Here is a 20,570-nt window from a genome sequence, read left to right as displayed (position 1 = left end):
AAAAATGTATATGAAATAGATATGATAATAGATGAACTAAAGAATATGTTAAGATAATTTGGAGTATGCAGGAAATGATGAAAATAAATGCAAAGAACTGCAGAAAGAGGAGGAAGGGAGCTGAAGTTTGAAATGTCAGAAGGTTTGTTGAATAATTGTTGTAATGTATAAAAAAATTATAAAAAGGGGAGGGGAAGGAGCCAGTATATGGGGGCTTCAGCAATGAAGGTCGCCTGCCTCCACCACCCAGTGGCGTAGCGTGGGGGGTGCAGGGGGGGCCGGCCGCAGCATCTGGGGGGGCGCGCTTGCACTCGCAGCTCTCTGCCCCTACCTGGCTCACACTCTCTCTCTCACTGCAGTGCCCCGGGTGCTGACAACCCACGCTACGCCACTGCCACCACCTCATCTGTTCATCCAAACCCATGTCCTCAGAAGCAGGCTCCCTACAGTCTTGCATCGGATATGCATCAGATCCTCTGACAGCTCATCGCATTGCAACCACGCGTCTCCCTCGGGGTGTCCCTAAGGATGCGGCATTACAGTCCCCGGAGGAAAGGAGGAGACCCCACCGAAGCATCCGAGAGAACAGCAATGCTCATAGCGCATAACGGAGACAATGTGCATGCCCACGGCGAGTGCAGCACTCGGTTTCCTTAGGCCCTGGGAGGAGAGACGCAGGCACCGCAGACTGGCAAAAGGCTGGGGGAAGGACAGGGCCGGGGATACCAGCAAGGGACACGCAGCAAGGGCCAAACCAGGGCGTGGAGCAGCTCCATGCACAAAGACGACCCCAGGCAGCCCCCCACCTCCGGCCCTCGCCTTCGCCTCCCTTCCCTCGCATATGTATTTTTTGCATTTCCCTTTCTGCCCAGCTCGTCCCCGATTCCCCTCCCTCGACTTTTCCTCTGCCGCCGATCCCATCATCCGCGGGCACCGCCGCCCAGAAATATCCCGAGTCCAATGCGGATCCCGCATTCGGAGCCCAATGCGGATTGGGGGTGCCCTTCCCCACCCCCGCGCAGGCACACACCGGAGTTTGCTCCTTGCAACTCGAGATCGGGTTGCAGCAGCAGCAGCAGCAGCAGCAACGCACGGGAGGCATTTCGTGCCCACAACTTCTCCTGGGCACCGGGGCGAGCCGGGGGTCCGTGCCCAACGCCCCCCGAGCCGCCTCTCGCCGGAGCAGGACCCTCCGCCGCCGCCTTCCCAATCCAGCCGCGCTGCTGCAGATGTGGCAGCTGGCAGGGGCAAGATGCGCCTCCTCCCTGCGTCTCCCCGCCGCCTCCGGAGGGCGAAGCGCCGCGCCGAAAGGGGCGAGGAGTCGCCCGCCCAGACTTACCCGCTCCGCCGCTCCTCCTCCGGCCGGTCCCCGCCGCTCTTCCGAGCCCAGCTGCGGGATGCAGCCTGCCTGCTCGCCCGCCCGCCTGCCTGCCTTCCGGAAACGCTTTCCCAGCCTGCTGCGCTTTCCCCAGGAAACAATCCCGGCCTCTGGCGGCTGCTGCCTCTTCTCCTGCTGCTGCTGCTGTGGCGGCTCCTCCTCCTCCTTCAAGGCCGCCTTCAGGGAGAGGGCGACGTCCTCTGGCCGAGGCCGGGCCTTGCAAGGAGGCGGCTCCCCTCCATTCCCGCCTTGGCGCTTCCAGGGAAGCAGGCGAGGCTTGGAGGCCGGGAACCGCCTCAGGTGGTCGTGGTGACCGAGAGCGGCCCTCGCGCCCTAACAGGGCGCTGAGGAGAAGCGAGGGATGGAGGAGGGGTCACCTGCCGCCCCTTCCTCCGAAGATCCCAGGGCGGTTCACAACATAAACATATGAAATAAAACTTTATTTTTTATATATAATTGGTATTAAATTGTCTGTTTTGCAATTTAGAATATTCATTTAAACAACTTCAAAACACCAGTGACTCCCCTTCCCTTTCCACGGTCCATTTTGCATAACATAAATCTCTGCATATTTTAAATATTTAAAGCTTTCAGTATTCCATTATTGCATCCATCAAAACTTACACTGTGAATTTATCTTAATGTTGCCCACGTTTTCAAGTGTACACAATCCCCCCCCCATATATTCAATAATCATTTCCCATTCTTTATAGTATGTTCTTGTTCTCATCCTATATGTTAAGTCTGCAAGCTGTGCATATTCCATCAGTTTAAGCTGCCATTCTTTGGTTGGGACCTCGCTTGTTTTCCATTTTGGGGCCAACAAAATACAGGCGCCTTGGCGGTATACATAAATTACCCTTTTTAACACCTGGGAATTTCCATCTGAATTATCCCCAACAATAAAGGCTGGGCTATTATTTTTTTGAAAAGTTATTTTAAACTCCCCCCCTCCCAATTGATTATGGATTATTTCCCAATACTCATTTACAGGTCCCTACCACATATGAAAGAACGTTCCTCAGCCTCATTGCATTTCCAACACTTATCTGATTCAGTTTTATACATCTTAGCAAGCCTACTCGGAGTTAAAGACCATCTATAAATCATTTTCAAGTAGTTCTCCTGCAAAGAATAGCATGCTGTAAACTTCAGATCTGAAATAAAGTTGTTGTTTTTTTTAAAAAAGAAAGACACAGAAATAGCGGGGCCTTGTGGGAATTGCAGGTGTCAGGATTTAAGGTCTCAAGAAATTGCCAGTGCAGGATTCAACCGTGGAAGCCCCTAGGCAGTCAACATTGAGAGGGAGGGTGGGCCCTGGCAAATTACCTCCTAATACTTTTATTTTATTTTGTATGGCTTTATCCGGCCTTGGAACAGTAAAGGGAAGGTGCTGGAAAGCAGCGCCGAGCCGCTGTGATGGAATCTACACACACATAAAAAAGGCTGTGGAAATGCTTTATTTTTAAACGTTTTGAAAAATAGGTTGAATTTTGCCTAGCTTGCTGTCACCGTCTTGGTGACACATTTGCGTATTGCACTTTACAACATATTTAAAACGTTTTATTCGCAGCTGGGTAGCCGGGTCCCAGATCTGCCGTCTCCTTGGCAGCCCCTCTGCCAAATGCTGCTTCTATGGGGCCTTTTGGCGAATAGCTGGTCTGCTCCTTTATTTGTCCCCTTTGCAGATCTTTGTTCCCTCCTCGTTCCCAATGTAAATCTTCACCTATCCCTTTTTCCGTCCTGGGAGGACGCCATTTTATGGTTCGCCTCAGGTGCCAAAATGGCCTGGGCACCTGCTAGAAAGACACTGTCCTTTCTACAATCCTTTAGGGCTATGAACCAAATGTAAAAATTCAAAGGCTGATTTTTTTATTTATTGTTAAAGTCGTCTGCCCGTAACATGAAGGAAAATATAATACAAAGCAGTTTGTTCTTTACATTAAAACGGGAGTCTTTAAAGGTCTTGGCTAAAACAGTAAAAAAATTCTCTTATAGATTTTTCCTTGGGATAGGTCTTCAGCTTTTCTTTATGAATACTCAATTGTTTCTGTTTATTTTTATTTGCATGTTATAAGTTATATAGTATCACGTAACTAAGTTTGGACATTCTGGGAGGGAAACCAATTTTACATACCGGTGTGTGTGTGTGTGTGTGTGTGTGTGTGTGTGTGTGTGTTTAAAAGGTCTATCCTGTTACCTGTGGTACTTTTCTTAACACAACCAACAGTCATGTAACCCAGAATACACATTGGTTGATATTATTTTAAATTTATTAATAAGGCAAGCAAAGGCAGGTTTCACCAAACAGAAAGCTATAAACATGATATTACAGAGTACAGCTTCTGTTTATTTTCTTCTATAGCTCTCCCATATGCCTTATTTCCATTGCTGTTCAACTAACAACTTTTCCTCTTCATGACAGAAACTTAAAGCATCTTCATGTGAACCACTATGCCATCCACTTTGTAGCTCTTCTACTGCTTCATCATCATCATTATCATCATCATTATTATTATATAATTATTTATTGAATTTATATACTGCCCTATACCCAGAGGTCTCAGGGTGGTTCACAGATCTCAGGGCTGTTACCTCATGTAATAATGAGGTTATAGATCCTTTCAAAACACCCGAGAATATTTAGAAAACCATGCATAGTGAAATGCTCTTGGTCTTGAAATCGTAACTTTCTTATATTGTGCAACCAACTCAAATTTTAGCACATCTGATGGAGAATGTACTTTCGATATAAAATTCCCTATACATTCAGCTTTTCCTGTCATTCAAGTTTACAATCCTAGTAGCTGCCCTTACGAGTTTTCATCTGATACATTCCCATGTCCTGCCCCTGTGCATGTCTGTATATATTAATATAAATAAACACATTTAGGATCGGGGGCGGAGGGGCCAACACAAGGAATGTGCTAATCTTGAAGGTGGTGTCACAAGACCAAAAGGGTATCCCTGTGCTAGGCTGCTGCAGCAAAAACAAGGGTCTTGTAGTACCTTAAGATCAGCAAATGTCATAATAAATTTGCTAGTCTTTAAGATGCCACAAAATGCTTTAGTTCCTTTTAGGAGAGTTGTCCAAGATTTAAACTTTTTAGGAGAAAACTCTGTTTCCAAAGTGCACTTGTCAAGCTATCACCCTCTCTGCACTATTTCAGCTTCTAATCCGTTGGAGGTTGGTCACTAGCGTAAGGTACAGCAGAGCCTTACCAATATTTTTTGTTTATATATAATTTTTATTAAATTTTCTGTTTTGCAATTTAAAATACTCATTTTACATCTTTAAAATATCAATGACTTCCCTTCTTCTTTCCATGGTTCATTTTACATATCATAAATCCCTACATATTTTACAAAAACTATACCATTATTGCATCCTTCAAAACTTATTTACACTGTTTACTTTATCTTAATGCTGCCAGGGTTTGCAGTTGTACACAATTATTTCCCCCCATATATTCAATAAACGTTTTCCAATCTTCTTTAAAGGTATGTTCTTCTTGTTCTCTTATTCTTTATGTTAAGTCTGCAAGTTGTGCATATTCTGTCAACTTATGTGTATCATTTCCCATAATGCTTTTAGAAACTTACAGGTCCACCACAAAAGGTGCCTTCCTTTTGCTTACATTTCCAGCAGATATTTGCACTTCTCTTATACATTTTTGCAAGCTTACTAGGAGTCAAATACTACCGGTACATCATTTTCATATAATTTTCTTTCAGCGTACAACATGCTGAATGTGATGGCCTGGGATTCGGACTCAGAGGCTGAACCTGAGGAATCCCAGCCTGCACAGGAGTCCCCGCCTCCAGAACCAGCTTGAGCCTGAAGGGTCCTCACCTGTGCTGGATCCTCAGGTGCAGGCACCAGCTGAGTCTGCTCTGGCCCCTGAGGTGATGGAGGACCCATTGCCTGCAGGTGGTCCACTCTTAGCCCCATCAGGAGAAGAGGAGGTTGCCTCTGGGCCCGGTAACCCTCCAGCCTCTCCTGAGCTGCAGAGGGTCAGGGCAGAGTGATGGAGGGAACTAAGTTCCTACAGGAGGGGTGCCCGCCTCTAGGCCAGGAGAGGTGAGTCACCTGTGGACCGGGGTTGCCCTATGCCTCGGGGCAGATAAAAGCCAGTCAGCCCCAGTCCCAGGTTGTGGAAGCAATGTTGTTGCTAGCCTGTTCCTGTTCTGCTCTTCTGCCAGAGTTCCTGACCCCACCCAACTCCCCACCTTGGACCCAGCTACAGCTTTGATGGACAGTCTCCATACCACACCATCGACCTCAGACTGGACCTGGACCTCGCCTCTCGGTCAGCCCCTGGGACTAGCACACTGAGAATTTCACCACCGCTCAAGCCTCCCTTACCTAGATTGTGCACTGGTGCCTGGCAGCAGCAATGGCAGATTCTGGTGAGATCTCACTGAGCTCTTGCCAAGATCTTACAGAGCTCATGAGATCTTGTGAGATTTCAGGAAGATCTCACAAGATCTTGCTAGCCTAATACTGCTATTAAACCGCCTAGATTTAGTAGGATTATGCATAGGGTTTCCATGTTGGGTTGCAGCTAGCACTGTTGGCAGGGTAAGGCCCTGGCACTTACATGACCTCCCACTACTGACATGGCTGGTGCTGGCAGAGTTGAGTAAGGTTGGCGCAGTGCAAACTGGTGCTCATGCCAGTGTGTTCACATCAACCTTCCTCCTTCCTCCTCTACCTTCTTGTAAGCCACAGTGATGTCAGCACTGGGAGATATGCTAAGTGCCTCCCCCTACCAAATGCTACTGGTTGTGGGTGGCCTATGATTTTAAAAGATTCCACCTTCTGCCCAAGTAGTTTTCTCAAGCGGCCACTGTAGCTGTGCTTTTAACAGCAGCTCGACATGCAGACATGGGGTGATATTCAATTAAATAATTGCATGAGTGGACCACAATGGGACTTTCCTCCCTCTCTTCCCCCTGTGATCTGCCTAAATCCTTTGTACGGGTTCCCCCAAACCCAGATTCAGGGACAGTGCAGGGTTGGAAGAGAGGAAGGAAAGTCCCATTGCAGAAGTGGAAGTTGCTCTGCTCATGAACTTATTCCACCAAATACTGCCTATAATCCTGATCTCAAAGGCTGTCTCAAAGGTTGATCTCCATGGTCCCGGCCAACTCTTCAACCCTAGCGTAGCTGGGTTCACAAGGGACAAGGAGCAGGTTTAGGAGCCATTGCATACATACCATGGCCATTAATGAATATGAGAAAAAAGATAGTACCTGGCCCCCACCAACAGGGATATCTGAAAAGGAAAAGATCTCATTCAGAAGTAGGCTTAGATTGCAGTCATATGCACGTTAACCTAGGAATAAGCCCCATTGAACACAGCAGGATCCTGGATAAGGGGAATATGTTGCTACCCAGGGGTGAACAAGTATCACCAGATTACCTAGACCAGGGGAAGGGAAGCTTTTGAGTTTGATGGGCCAGATCCATGGGTGTAGCCAGGATTTTTGTGGGGGGGGGGAGAGGCCTTTTGTTAGAGGGAGGGTCAGAACCTGCTTGCTATGTATTTTTATTGATGGGGCGCTGCGTCTCCCTGCCCCCCATGGCAGGATTTTTCCGACTTGACCCCAGGCAACTTTGATAGGAGGGTAGGACGAGGCAGAAAAGGGATTTAAGTGGTCTCCCAAGACCAGGGGTCGGCAAACTTTTTCAGCAGATGGTTGGTCCAGTCCCTCAAACCTTGTGGGGGGCTGGACTATATTTTGAAGGGGGGGGGGGAGAACAAATTCCCATGCCCCACAGATAACCCAGAGATACATTTTAAATAAAAGCACACATTCTACTCATGTAAAAATACCAGGCAGGCCCTACAAATAACCCAGAGATGCATTTTAAGTAAAAGGACATTCTACTCATGTAAAAACATGCTGATTGGGCGGGATTTAGAAAGCAATTGGGCTGGATCCGGCCCCCAGGCCTTAGTTTACCTACTCATGCCCAATTTTCAAGTGATCCATGGGGGGCGGGGGGGGGGAAAGGATTGGAAACCACTGGCTTAGAGAGTACAGTGGTACCTCGGGTTACAGACGCTTCAGGTTACAGACGCTTCAGGTTACAGACTCCGCTAACCCGGAAATAGTACCTCGGGTTAAGAACTTTGCTTCAGGATGAGAACAGAAATCGCGCAGCGGCAGCGGGAGGCCCCATTAGCTAAAGTGGTGCTTCAGGTTAAGAACAGTTTCAGGTTAAAAATGGACCTCCAGAACAAATTAAGTTCTTAACCCGAGGTACCACTGTATTTTCCCCTTTCCATTTTCTCTACTAGGTTCTCAAAGCCAGTGTGTTCTCTATTTTTATTGTATCCTTGTTCTTTCTTATTCAAGTAGGTTCTTATCTGTAGAAACTGACACTTACTGCTTGTTCAGGCCTTTGTATTTGGGATTCTCCACCAGGTATTTAAACCTCATTTTTTCCACTTTAAAAAAATTAGCTAATTTGACCTCATGGTCGAATCTTTCATCTGATAATACAGATGCTACTAGGAATATATCCAGCGCTAGTTAGTTTTTAAATTTCTCCCACACTGTTAAACAAGCATTGATAATTTGGTTTGATCCATTATAGCATTTCCCCCCTTCCTTTCTTTGGTACCCACAATTATCTCAAGTCTGTTTTTACTCTTTCCCCTGACCTAAAATAAACATATTTGTATTCAAACCAATGTAGAAATGACTAGTGCATTCATGCTTCAATAGCTGGGACACCCAATCCCTCTTCTTTCCATTCCTTAAAACCTTTTTTCTTTAGTGATTCTGCTTTTCCAGAATCCTAAATAAACTGGTTTATTATCTGCCGTTTCCTCAACATTTGCTCTGGTATATGAATCATTAGATTTTGGAAGAAAAAATTCAAACTGGGAATCACACTCATGATAACAGCATTTATTTTCCCTAGTAAGGATCATTTAAGATTAGTAACAGCAAGAATCCCTGCAGCAGTGTGTCAGATATGTGTTACCCACATCAGAATGCTTGCTTTTTTAAAAAAGCAAGCAGACATGGAAATTGAAATAAGGACGGAGCTGAACAAAGTTCTAAGGTCCTTTTATCTACCCTAAGTAACTTCAGCAACAAATGAGAACAAGGCCTGTGAGGCTTCAAATAACTACTGTTTCTGAACAATGTCAATTCTGCCAAGTCATGTTTTAGTGAGAAAGGCAAAACAGCAAAAAGCAATGCTTTTTTCATCGGGATTGAAGGCAACGTTGCAATTTAAACAGCAATAAAACGACCTGCAGTTCACCAGATTCACTGGAGAGAAAAAATGCAAAAATTTAGACAGATCACGCTTTTACTCATGGATGAGATCAAAGCCCCACCCTCTTGAATTTCCGCTCGTCACACACCTGTTAAAAGAAGCAGGATCCCTGCAAAGCAAAATAAACCTTTTATCCCCAAGGAATAGCAAGCCGAATTTGCAACAGCGACTTGGCAGGGCTTGCTAGGCGTCCGGGGAAACAAGCAAAAAAGAAATGTATTATTTGCTAGGGCGCGATTCAAAGTGGGCGCATCTCCGGACAATCCCACCCCCCTCGCCCCTTGCAAACAGTAGCGGGGAAAAAAGATCACTTTCCCCGGTTGCTGGATTGCGACGTCGGAGAATAATGCAGCTGGTTCGCGTTGCTAAAGGCTCGCCTTTGCACCACCGCTTGCATACGCCCGTCCATTTGCAGGGGTTCCAGTCTCGGCGAAAGCCCCGCGTGCATTTTTTTGCAAGCAACCCCGACCCAGCGAGATCAGGCGACCTGAGGATCGTACTAAACCCTGGGGAGGGGGGCGCGACCACGCCTATCTCCCACTCGCGGCTGGTTTGCGCACCTTGGGGAGCTGGGGGTGGGGTGGGGGTGGAGAAAGAGGGCGGAAACGTACCATTGCTGCAAGTCGGGGGAAAGCGCCTTTCTCCGGGCTCGCCTCTTGCCCCAGCTCCTTCCTCCCCCCCTCCTCCTGCCTTGCAGTGAGTCCGCCCGGTGGCGATATATATAGAGCGGAGGGCGGGAGGCAGGCGTGTGTGTTTTTTTTTTCCGGGGCGCACGGTTCCTTGCAGGTTTGGGCGCAGTTCGGCCGGGCAGGTTTGCAGGATCGAGACAATGGCGTGGCAGCCCATGGAGATCAACCCGGAGGTGAAGGGGAAATCTAGGGCTAGATGGGGGGCGGGGGGAGAAGCATGCATGCATGATGGGGAGTGGGGTGTGGGTCCTCCGCCCCAAGGCGTGCCCTGCCCTATACAGTGGTACCCCGGGTTAAGTATTTAATTCGTTCCGGAGGTCTGTTCTTAACCTGAAACTGTTCTTAACCTGAAGCATCATTTTAGCTAATGGGGCCTCCTGTTGCCGCTGCTGCACGATTTCTGTTCTCATCCCGAAGCAAAGTTCTTAACCCGAGGTACTATTCTGGGTTAGCGGAGTCTGTAATCTGAAGCGTCCGTAACCCGAGGTACCACTGTACATGGCTGGCTTCTCCAGGCGCATGCAGTTTCTTACCCATGGGCATTTTTGAGATGCCCTAGAGGGGAGGGATAAAGGCGGCCAGCAGTCTGTCTGGTATTAAAAAATAAAATCGGAATGGAAGCGTGGGCAAAGGATACTCTTTTCCTTCTCTTCGCCGATTCCGCGATCCAGACACAAGATGGGAGGCGGGCCCCGCCCAGAGACAGGCTAAGCTCCCTTCCCTTCATCTTTCTCCCGCTTTTGTCTTTCAGATGCTGAACAAAGTGAGTGGCCGCGGAGACCTGGGGAGGAATAAGGCGCAGCTCCTCTTGGCTGGGCGTTTCCTTAAGCCTCCATTTCAATTCATTCATTCAGTTAACTCATCGGGAGGCTTGAACGCCTGGAACCCTAGAGCATAGCTTAGAGACATAACTCGCATCCTGGATCCTTACTGACGTTGCTCGTGGGCATATTTAGGCCAAAGGGAAGGGGAAACAGGTTAGGGGGCCCGGGGCTCCCACATCAAGTCATGATGGGCAGGTTGTTCGTGGAATGGGCGGCAGGTGGCGCTGCAGCCCCGCGTTTTGTGCTGTGTCACGGCTGGGCAAGGGGCCCTTAGGAAGAGAGTCGGGAGGGGACATCCCCCCTCCTGCCTCTGAGACCCTTCCTCTGCCCACTTCCCTGCAGGCTTTGAGCCTGATTCCATTATAAGCCATGCAGAAGGTCCTAGGGGCATCTCTGAATCTGGAGGATTTATTCGGAGACCTCGTCTTGCCACGTGGGTGCTATTCCTGGACCCTATTTAGTATTCCTGTGGAATGGGGAAGCTTTGGTGGTTTGCGTAAATGTTGTTGGCCTGATGTACTGTACCAAAGAGTCAGCTTCCAAGTCTTTAGGAAACGGCTGAGGCACTCTGCGTATGCTCAGGCGCTCCACGTCGTCAGGGATGCAGCAACATCTATTGTAGAATAGAAGTTGAGATGCGGAAACTGGATCTTGAGGCTGAGTCATAGATGCCTCTAATGCAATGGTTCCCAACCTTTTTTTTTGGCCATGCCCCACCTAAGCATCTCTAAAATCCTGACCCACTCCCTGACATATAATAATAATAATTTATTATTTATACCCCACCCATCTGGCTGAGTTTCCCCAGCAACTCTGGGCGGCTCCCAATGAAGTGTTAAAAACAATACAGCATTAAATATTAAAAACTTCCCTAAACAGGGCTGCCTTCAGATGTCTTTTAAAGATAGGATAGCTGCTTATTTCCTTGACATCTGAAGGGAGGGTGTTCCACAGGGTGGGTGCCACTACCGAGAAGGCCCTCTGTCTGGTTCCCTGTAACCTCACTTCAAAAAGTGAACTATTCACGTGGAGGAAACCTAATGATCCATTCACTGTTAATAACTCATTCTTGAATTCTCTCCCCAAATAATTGCCCCCATGTGGGGCATGTACCCCATGTGGGGAACCACAGCTCTAATGTCTCCCCCCCCCTCTCCAGATACAACAACAGTCTTGCTTAATGTGCACTGACTGCCCTCCTTAGCATACCTAAAGTGATGATTACTTTGGGGGGGGGGGGCTTTCCACTACGGACAAAAGGCAACTTTTAATATTAGGCATGGTACCTTTAAGGAGATGATGGGCGGCACCCCCATCCCTAGCCAATGGGTTTTTGGATGATAGGAGCTGGACTCCAGCTCCTATCTTCGGGGTGCCAGGACTAACCTGACTGTACAGGGACAGGGGAATGGTTTTTTTCTACTCCAGATTGATGATGCAGAGCGCTAGGGTGTCATGTTGAGGTTGATTCTCTCCCTGGTATTGTGCCTCTCTTAACCCGGCAGGTGCTGTCCCGCCTCGGAGTTGCCCCTGGCTGGAGGTTTGTGGATGTGCTGGGGTTTGAGGAGGATGCCTTGAATGCTGTACCCACCCCAGCTTGCGCTCTGCTGTTACTCTTTCCCCTTACTGCTCAGGTGAGTAACTGAAGTCGAGCAAGGGCAGGGAGGTGAAACCTGCTGCTTGGCAGGCAAAGAACTCTGGAAAATCTCTCTGCTTTCTATATTATGCTGTTGGCGTGCAAAGGATGGTAATAATCCTCAACTGCGATAGTGAATGAGCAGAGTTAATGTTTTGAATTGGGATGCTGAGCACAACCAGGCCTTGTGGCCAGGAAAAGTCTGCTGTTTTGCCATGTCCTGTAGGATTCCTGCAGCTAATAGGCTTAGGATCCAGCAGATTCGTAGCTATCCCAACTCAGCTCCCGGAAATGTCCCATTTTGGGAAGTGACTGCTAGCCCTAGTGTCTGCTTGTCTGAGCTTTCGGGCACAAGCGGCACTTAGCTTGTGCTTTCAGTGCAGCAGATCAAGGTTTGGGTCGCTCTGCCTGCTTTCCAAAACTTATACAAACGTGGTCTAGGACCGTTGATCTGTCTCCTCCTTTACTGACCTGCAAATTGTGAATCCTCATTGCAATTTAAATAACTGTGGATGCCTGTGCAGTGGCTGCCACTATGAATCGGCAGCTTTCTAACGTGAAGGTTTGAGGCCTCTGAAAACAAGGAGCAGTCATTAGAATGAGATCTCTTGTGATGATGTGTCTGGATTGGCTGTGGCCCATCTCTAGAAACGCAGCCTTGCTTACGATGACTTCATCTTGGTAGGAAAAACTAGAACAGGTGGATTTGTAATGAAAGAGCTTCTCTAAGTAAAGAATTCTGAGGGTTGGGTGAAAAAAGCATCGTCATTCTTGAAGAGAATGATGATGGGAAGGACTAAAAGTCCATTGAGGACTCTACCTTTCCAGTAACAGCTGCATCTAGAATTCTGTGCTGTGGGATTCTTACTACTGATGGGATTCTTAAAGGGCCGGCTTTGGATATTTGTACAGTGGTACCTCAGGTTACATACGCTTCAGGTTACAGTCTCTGTTAACCCCAAAATAGTGCTTCAGGTTAAGAACTTTGCTTCAGGGTGAGAACAGAAATCGTGCTCTGGCGGCGCGGCAGCAGCAGGAGGCCCTATTAGCTAAAGTGGTGCTTCAGGTTAAGAATAGTTTCAGTTTATGAATGGACCTCTGGAACGAATTAAGTACTTAACCTGAGGTACTACTGTATCTACTTTGTTCTCTGCATTTCTCTTTTGAGTTCTTTTATTCCCTTGTTCTTCTTCTGTTTATTGTGCACCTCTTGAGGGTTCCCCCCCTGTTGTAAAATGGTCTTATGTTGGAAGGTGAAGGTATTTGATATAGAATCATGGAATCTTAGAGTTGGAAGGGACCCCAAGGGTCATCTAGTCCAACCCCCTGCAATGCTGGAATCTCAGCTCAAGCATCCATGACAGATGGCCATCCAGCCTCTGCTTAAAAACCTCCAAGGAAGGAGAGCCCACCACCTCTCGTGGGAGCCTGTTCCACTGCTGAACAGCTCTTACTGTCAGAACGTTTATCCAGATGTTTAGTCGGAATCTCCTTTCTTGCAACTTGAAGCCATTGGTTCGAGTCCTGCCCTCCTATTTTGTAGCTATTTTGAGCAGTATATTTCAAGCAGAATCTACACGTAAGGAATGCACGCCAATGTATGTACAGTGGTACCTCGGGTTACATACGCTTCAGGTTACAGACTCCGCTAACCCAGAAATAGTGCTTCAGGTTAAGAACTTTGCTTCAGGGTGAGAACAGAAATCTTGCTCCGGCGGTGCAGCGGTAGCAGGAGGCCCCATTAGCTAAAGTGGTGCTTCAGGTTAAGAACAGTTTCAGGTTAAGAACGGACCTCTGGAACAAATTAAGTATTTAACCCGAGGTACCACTGTACAGGGGATGGGCAGGGTATCAAAATTAAGGTATTCCAACAGCAGTTTGAAGGCTGAAACATGAAATGTATCTCATTCAAGAGACCCAGAGTTATACCCAGAAAAATGGGACACTGCTCTTTCAATCTGGGACGTGGAAATCTACCCTGGCTGGTGAATCTATGGAGATTTACTTGAAGCAGTTTCATATTTAGGAAGTGATGTCATGATAGTTGGAAATTTTTGCCTGTGGGCTGTAAGCAGGGCTCATGAATACATTTATGAAACTGCATTGCACTAGAAGTCTTTACGGGAATTAATGATTAAGGGTTATAACTGCATGTACATAATGACTTGGCCAAGTTATGTTGCCAGCGGTAGCTCATTTGAAGCATGCTTCAGTCGCTTTCCCTGAACTGGTTCCATTGGATTGTATGATTTTTCTGTGGTAGGTATTTGCCACAAACCATTTGTAATAAGCTAGATAGCATGCATCACTTGCTAAATGCTTGAGATTTTGAAGCAGCCTCACTTTGGGCTCTTGGCTGACTTGTGATTATTATTATTTAATTGTTAAAGCACACTGGTTTCTCATCCTCTCAGCATGCATTTATAAAAACAAGTGCAAGCAAAACATCTGATTGCTGAAAGTTTATTATCATGGGCCAACTTAACAGTTTGGGATCAGTTTACCTGCAAGATCACCTGACCCCATAAAATGTCCATTCAACATCTTTAATCTTTGGAACTGGCACTGTTAATAGATGCAACATAATACATTTGATCTTTCAGTGTGGCAGCAACCACAATTTGAAGCTCCCTGCCTAATAATATTAGGCAGGTACCTTCCCTGTAATCTATTTCAGCACCTATTAAAAACATCTTTCTTTAGACAAGCCTACTCAGTTATGTAGACCGGTTACATGTGTTTTAATTGTTTTTAGCTTGTTGCTGAAATATTTGAATGCTTTAGTTGTTTTTAACTGTTTTTACAATGGTACCTTGGTTATCAAACTTAATCCATTCCAGAAGTCCGTTCCGAAACCAAAGCATTCCAAAACCAAGGAGCTCTTTTCCATAGAAAGTAATGCAGAACAGATTATTCTGTTCCAAACAACCCCTAAAACAGCAATTTAACATGAATTTTACTATCGTAACGACACCATTGATCCCTAAAATGAAAGCAATAATCAATGTATAAAGGTAAAAGAACCCCTGCCTGTACGGGCCAGTCGTGTCTGACTCTAGAGTTGTGCGCCCATCTCACTTAAGAGGCCAGGGGCCAGCGCTGTCCGGAGACACTTCCAGGTCACGTGGCCAGCGTGACGAAGCTGCTCTGGCGAGCCAGCACCAGCGCAGCACACAGAAACGTCGTTTACCTTCCCGCTATAAAGTGGTACCTATTTATCTACTTGCACTTAAGAGTGCTTTCGAACTGCTAGGTGGGCAGGAGCTGGGACCGAAAGACGGGAGCTCACCCCACTGCGGGGATTCGAACCGCCGAACATACAATCTGCAAGCCCTAGGCACTGAGGTTTTACCCACAGCACCACCCGCGTCCCCTAATAATCAATGTACTTTACTGTAAAAATAAATAAGACAGCATTGTAGAGGATAAAAATTAAACAAAATTCTTACCTGCACTGGTGATAGCCATTATTTGGATGGGGGGCTTTTATCCATTTCCGCAGTCACACAATTAATCAGTAGCTGAACTGGGTTACACACAGTCACAAAAGCAAATTAACCGAAAAAGCCACAAAAAAGCAAAACAAATAGCAAAAACAAAAGTGCCAAACTTAATGCGTTCTGGAAGTCAATGTTCGAAAACCAAGGCGCAGCTTCTGATTGGTGCAGGCGCCCTGGAAACAATAGCCAGCAACTGCATCGGACGTTCGGCTTCTGAAAAATGTTTGAAAACTGGAACACTTCCAGGTTTTCAGCATTTGGGAACCAAGGCATTTGAGAACCAAGGTACCACTGTACTTGCTTTGAGAGGTTTTTTTTTAAAAAAAAAAAAACACACCAAGCAGTATATAAATTGTATGGGAAAAAATTAAAATGTTACCTGACCAATATACCTGCACATTTGTAGCATGAAAATTTCAGAAAAAAGCAGATGGAAGAATTGAAGGGCCAAGAAGTGAGCTCCAAAGTCTATTTTGTGAAGCAGACAGCCAGTAATTCCTGTGGAACAATTGGCCTTCTACATGCAGTGGCCAACAACCAAGATAAAATTTTATTTGGTAAGTATGGGGGAAGCATCATCCAAGGGATACAAACCCATTGGTAGGAGATGGTATTGGCTCTAACCTGTGCAACTGCTGGCTTAAGCAGGGGGGAAGTTGATTCGTTGGACAACCTAAGGCTTGCGCTTGCAGAACACATCCTGTGTTCTGCTGCCATCCCCCTAATTTTTATTTCTTGGCAGATGAAGGGTCTGCACTAAAGGAGTTCCTCACTGCAACAGCTGACCTCTCTCCTGACGAGAGGGCAAAACGTCTTGAAAACAACAAGGTAAATGACATGGGAACATGGGTGGAAGCTTCTTAATGGTGCCTTTTTTTAAAAAAAAATGCCTTGTTTTTTTTTACCGTCCTCTGCAGGCCATTCAAGAAGCCCACAATGCAGTAGCACAGGAAGGCCAATGTCGGGTAAATTTCTCTTGAACTTAAATAGGCTTCCAGAGGTAAAACGTTGGTACCAAGAACTGGCGGTGGATAGTTGGGTATATTAGTACAGGCCCCGTGTAATGTAAACTCTTCTCTTCCCATCTCAAATGGTGAAGATGGATGGGATATGTGGGGCAGTGGAGCCGTTAGGGCAAAATTGCTTTCTGGCGCAGGCCAAGCTCTTGAGAGTGATGCTTTTCACACTCCATGTATCGTGGAATTATTGAAGCGGAAGCCAGCTGTACGTAGTGTTTTGGCTTTCCCTCCCCGGTATTTTCACAGAAATCTCCGTCCCTTTCCACCCAGCGCTTCGTTGTTTAGTCCTTTAGTCGTGTCTGACTCTTTGTGACCCCATGGACCAGAGCACGCCAAGCACTCCTGTCTTCCACTGCCTCCCGCAGTTTGGTCAAACTCATGCTGGTAGCTTCAGCAACACTGTCCAACCATCTTGTCCTCTGTCGTCCCCTTCTCCTTGTGCCCTCCATCTTTCCCAACATCAGGGTCTTTTCCAGGGAGTCTTCTCTTCTCATGAGGTGGCCAAAGTATTGGAGCCTCAGCTTCAGGATTTGTCCTTCCAGTGAGCACTCAGGGCTGATTTCCTTCAGAATGGAGAGGTTTGATCTTCTTGCAGTTCATGGGACTCTCAGGAGTCTCCTCCAGCACCATAATTCAAAAGCATCAATTCTTCGGCGATCAGCCTTCTTTATGGTCCAGCTCTCACTTCCATACATCACTACTGGGAAAACCATAGTCCTTTTAAATAGCTTGGCTTCTAAAATAGGTGGTGTTACCAAAAAGACTGACTGCATAGGCAAAGCTTGCTTGCTGGTGTGCATCTAAACCTCTGTGCTTGGAGTAGAATATGCCACAGCGGCCAGCATTTTTCAAGATGTGTGTTAGAGGACTTGCAGGTGGTTCCCACATCTGTGTTATTAAATGGGTCATTTGGTTAAATTGCTTAGTGGGGCTGCTGGTGCCTGAAACCCTCAGGCTACTTAAGGTGTTCTCCATTATGGACATTATTTAACAATAATAACAATAATATTTCATTGCTATGGTCCCTGAGAGATACCTTCCTCCACATGTTTTTAGAACACGGAAAAACTTGGGTAATTCTGCTGTATACAAATAGCCAAAATAAAATCTCTGGCCGTCCTCTTCCTGGTAGCAAAGCCAGCAATAGAAAAATAGTCTACAACTCCTACTTAGACACTGGCCAGCAAGTCTGGGATTCTGTAATCCTGGAGAAAGCCTATGGTTTGTCAGCCCAATGACCCCTTTTTACTGTGCAGCACCAGATGACAAGGCAGTAGTGGTCTATTTGTATATATTTGGAACATAAGGAAGGGGGTGGTGGTTGTTAGAGAGGTTATTTATGAGAACCGAAAAGGGCAGAGTCAGGAAGCAGAGTGTCGCTGAAATATTCTTCTTTGTTGATCATCCTATGCACCCTTCTCCATAGGTTGAAGATGACAAAGTCAACTTCCATTTCATTCTCTTTGCCAGTGTGGATGGACACCTCTATGAACTGGGTAGGTTTGTGTGCTGCCTCCCCCAGTATAACACCGAGTAAAATAAATTGGTATTCTCTTGGGTCGGGGTGGGGGGGAAAGTTGAATTGGGGGTAGCCAGCTTCTGCCCACATTATCTAGAAACAGCCTGTGGCTTACCTAGGAGAAGAGCATAACATCGGCAAGGATTCCCATTGGAGTTCAGGGGTTGGCTTGTCTGAAGCGGTTTGTTGCATTCCCCCAAAACATGTCCCACCGCTTTCACTGGGGCAACTGATCTTCTTCGAGAGCAAAGTTGCAATAGCAAGAATTTCAAGAAGGCAGCACTAGGTAGGGTGAGAATCTAATACTAAACCTTAAATTGGGCCTTTTGTAACCTGGCCCCTTGCAGAAGTTATTGGGACCCAGCTCCAGCATGGCCAGTGGTTAGAATCCAGAACATCTTGAGGGTGGCAGATTGGGTGGGGCAGAGAGACTATATAAATGGTTGCAGTAAATCTGTTCTTCTTCTGAAACATCTGGAGCTGCTTGGGTTGCAAGCAGAAAACCAGGGGATGAGATCCAGCATTGCAACGCTACTGCAAAGTAGGTCCAGAAGCAAATAAAAGCAGCCCCACAAGGGCATGGCCTAAGTTGCTTCTTCCTATACTAGTGATGTTCTGGTTGGCAATTTGAATCCCTGCGACAGGGTGAGCTCCCGTTACTCGGTCCCTGCTCCTGCCAACCTAGCAGTTCGAAAGCACATCAAAGTGCAAGTAGATAAACAGGTACCGCTCCGGTGGGAAGGTAAACGGCGTTTCCGTGCACTGCTCTGGTTCGCCAGAAGTGGCTTAAGTCATGCTGGCCACATGACCCGGAAGCTGTACGCCGGCTCCCTCGGCCAGTAAAGGGAGATGAGTGCCGCAACCCCAGAGTCGTCCATGACGACCTAACGGTCAAGGGTACCTTTACCTTTACCTTTAGCATGCTTTAAGTAAGTGGTTAAGTCATAAACCTGATCTAAAACTTGGTTGCAGATGGACGAATGCCTTTTCCTGTAAATCATGGAGCGAGTTCGGATGACACCATGCTGAAGGTAAGCGTTCTTATAATTGAAATTTCTGGCATAATCAAGTCTTTTAGATTGCACTGCCCGTGTTGTCGTTCCTTACTTGGCAGATTCCAGATTTTGCTATTGTGTATTTCTCATTCTGTAACCACATGGGGATGAGCAAGACACAGTGCCTAGAGATGGGCACTCTCAAAAGGAGCTAGCGAGATGGATTCTGCTATTCCCAGCATCCTATCAGAATGCTGTTTATAGCTACTCCTTGCTCACAACTTCAGTGGGGAGAAGTATAGATGCTGATTGTCTACATAATGTCTGGCTAAAACTACAATGTTCATGGATGTGGTTGACTTGATGCCAGGTCTACTGAGGCTCTGCGTTCATGCATTTAGAACAGTAGGATAACTACCTGTGTTTTTTTGTTTTTCAGGCTGCTGCCAAGGTCTGTCGACAGTTCACAGAACGTGAGCAAGGAGAGGTCCGCTTTTCTGCTGTGGCGCTGAGCAGGTCTGCCTGAAGTTCAGGAGTTAGAGCGACCCCATAGTAGGTCCTCACAGAAAGCAATCCAGGCCCCTAGTGCTTTAGTACTTGTGTTTAAAAAACAAAAGCACTGCTGTTCTTGATCTTCCGTTTAAAGTGTCCTGCTAATCCTAGCCTCGTTCCTCCCCCCTCACTTACTCACAGCAGCTTCAGCAGAGCTGGTCTTAAAGGTTTAGCTCCAAGTCTTTGGCACTTCAGATATGTTGGGTCCCTTCTTGACTGCAACTTGTTTAAACGCTTCATAGGGCTTCCTTGGACGTGTGCCTCCAAAGTTTCTTTTTAAGCTGTTGTGACTTCTTGTCAATCACAAAAAATAAATCTCTTCTTGGTATTCCAAAGCAGAAGGTTTTGGTTTTGGGTTTTTTTGCACGGCCATCTTCGTCTCCGGTGTTGGAAGGTGATCTACTTATAAAGTAAGATATTAGCTAGGGGTGTCTTCGTGCTGTCACTGTTTTACTGGTGGGATTCCAGCACATTCCAAAACTAAGTTTGCACAGTTAATGTGGATTAAAGTTCTCCCTAGTCCTAGCATGAACAAGCCTGCTTTAATAATAATAATAAAAAGCCTCCAGGTTAGGAAAGTGATTGGAAAATGCACTGGTGTGCAGGATGAACACATGCCTAATGGGAAGACACATAATGGCCCTGCCAGCAAATCGGGATGCATGCTCATTGTTTAAGAGCCACCCTGTAAACAAACAAGAACAGAGGCCCAAGGAAGGGCAGGCATAGTCTAAACGCCCGGTAGACTTTGTGAATGCCAAATGGGAGGGGTCTTAGATGCTGCTTCTACTTTGCCAAGTGAGTTGGGCTGTGTTGGCTTTCTAGTCCCTGTAATTTGGACAGAATTTCCTGTTTCTGGCTATGGCAGGGTGGACGTCTCGAGCCACAGAAGACTCCGCTCTTGCCGCAGGGAGAATAGTTGCCCAGGAAGCTGCTGAAAATGCTCTACTGCCATCACCTAGCTGCCTATCTGGGGAAACCTAGCCAGATGGCTGGGGTATAAATAATAAAATTATTGCTGCTGCTGCTACTCGAAGATACATTGGCTCCTTGCTTGTACCTTTGCTACGCCCTGGGGGGGAAAAGAGATAAGAATGGATTGTTTCTTGCTCTTTGTGTAAGTGAACTGGCCTCATAGGAGCTAGGTAGCTGCCTATA

At 46.7% G+C, this 20,570-nt stretch overlaps 2 protein-coding genes across 17 annotated transcripts in view; one reads left to right on the top strand and one right to left on the bottom strand.

The window, feature by feature from the left end:
- The window catches only part of APBB2 (amyloid beta precursor protein binding family B member 2), a 162,038-nt gene extending 160,350 nt beyond the window's left edge, over positions 1-1,688 (bottom strand). For 2 of the 16 annotated variants that reach the window (XM_083754924.1, XM_083754912.1), the window contains exon 1: positions 1,340-1,537. The gene's annotated coding sequence lies outside the window, so the exon portion shown is untranslated. Of the gene's footprint in view, positions 1-1,030; positions 1,232-1,325 lie in introns of those variants that run through there. The other 14 variants (XM_083754911.1, XM_083754916.1, XM_083754928.1 and 11 more) reach the window with 12 other exon arrangements.
- Positions 1,689-9,342: 7,654 nt separating this feature from the next.
- On the top strand, positions 9,343-19,747 carry UCHL1 (ubiquitin C-terminal hydrolase L1). The gene is made up of 9 exons (XM_083755097.1): positions 9,343-9,540; positions 10,119-10,130; positions 11,697-11,825; positions 15,734-15,884; positions 16,070-16,155; positions 16,245-16,292; positions 17,773-17,842; positions 18,838-18,896; positions 19,300-19,747. Exons 1-9 carry the CDS (start codon positions 9,508-9,510, stop codon positions 19,384-19,386), a joined length of 675 nt encoding a protein of 224 aa, XP_083611223.1. The 5' UTR covers positions 9,343-9,507; the 3' UTR covers positions 19,387-19,747.
- The last annotated feature ends 823 nt before the right edge of the window (positions 19,748-20,570 follow it).

This window comes from Podarcis gaigeae (genome assembly GCF_964106915.1).
Source record: "Podarcis gaigeae genome assembly, chromosome: 9".
NCBI classification, from domain to species: domain Eukaryota; kingdom Metazoa; phylum Chordata; class Lepidosauria; order Squamata; family Lacertidae; genus Podarcis; species Podarcis gaigeae.
The sequence above is the reverse complement of the archived record's forward strand: the minus strand, read 5'-3'. Positions and strand labels throughout refer to the sequence as shown.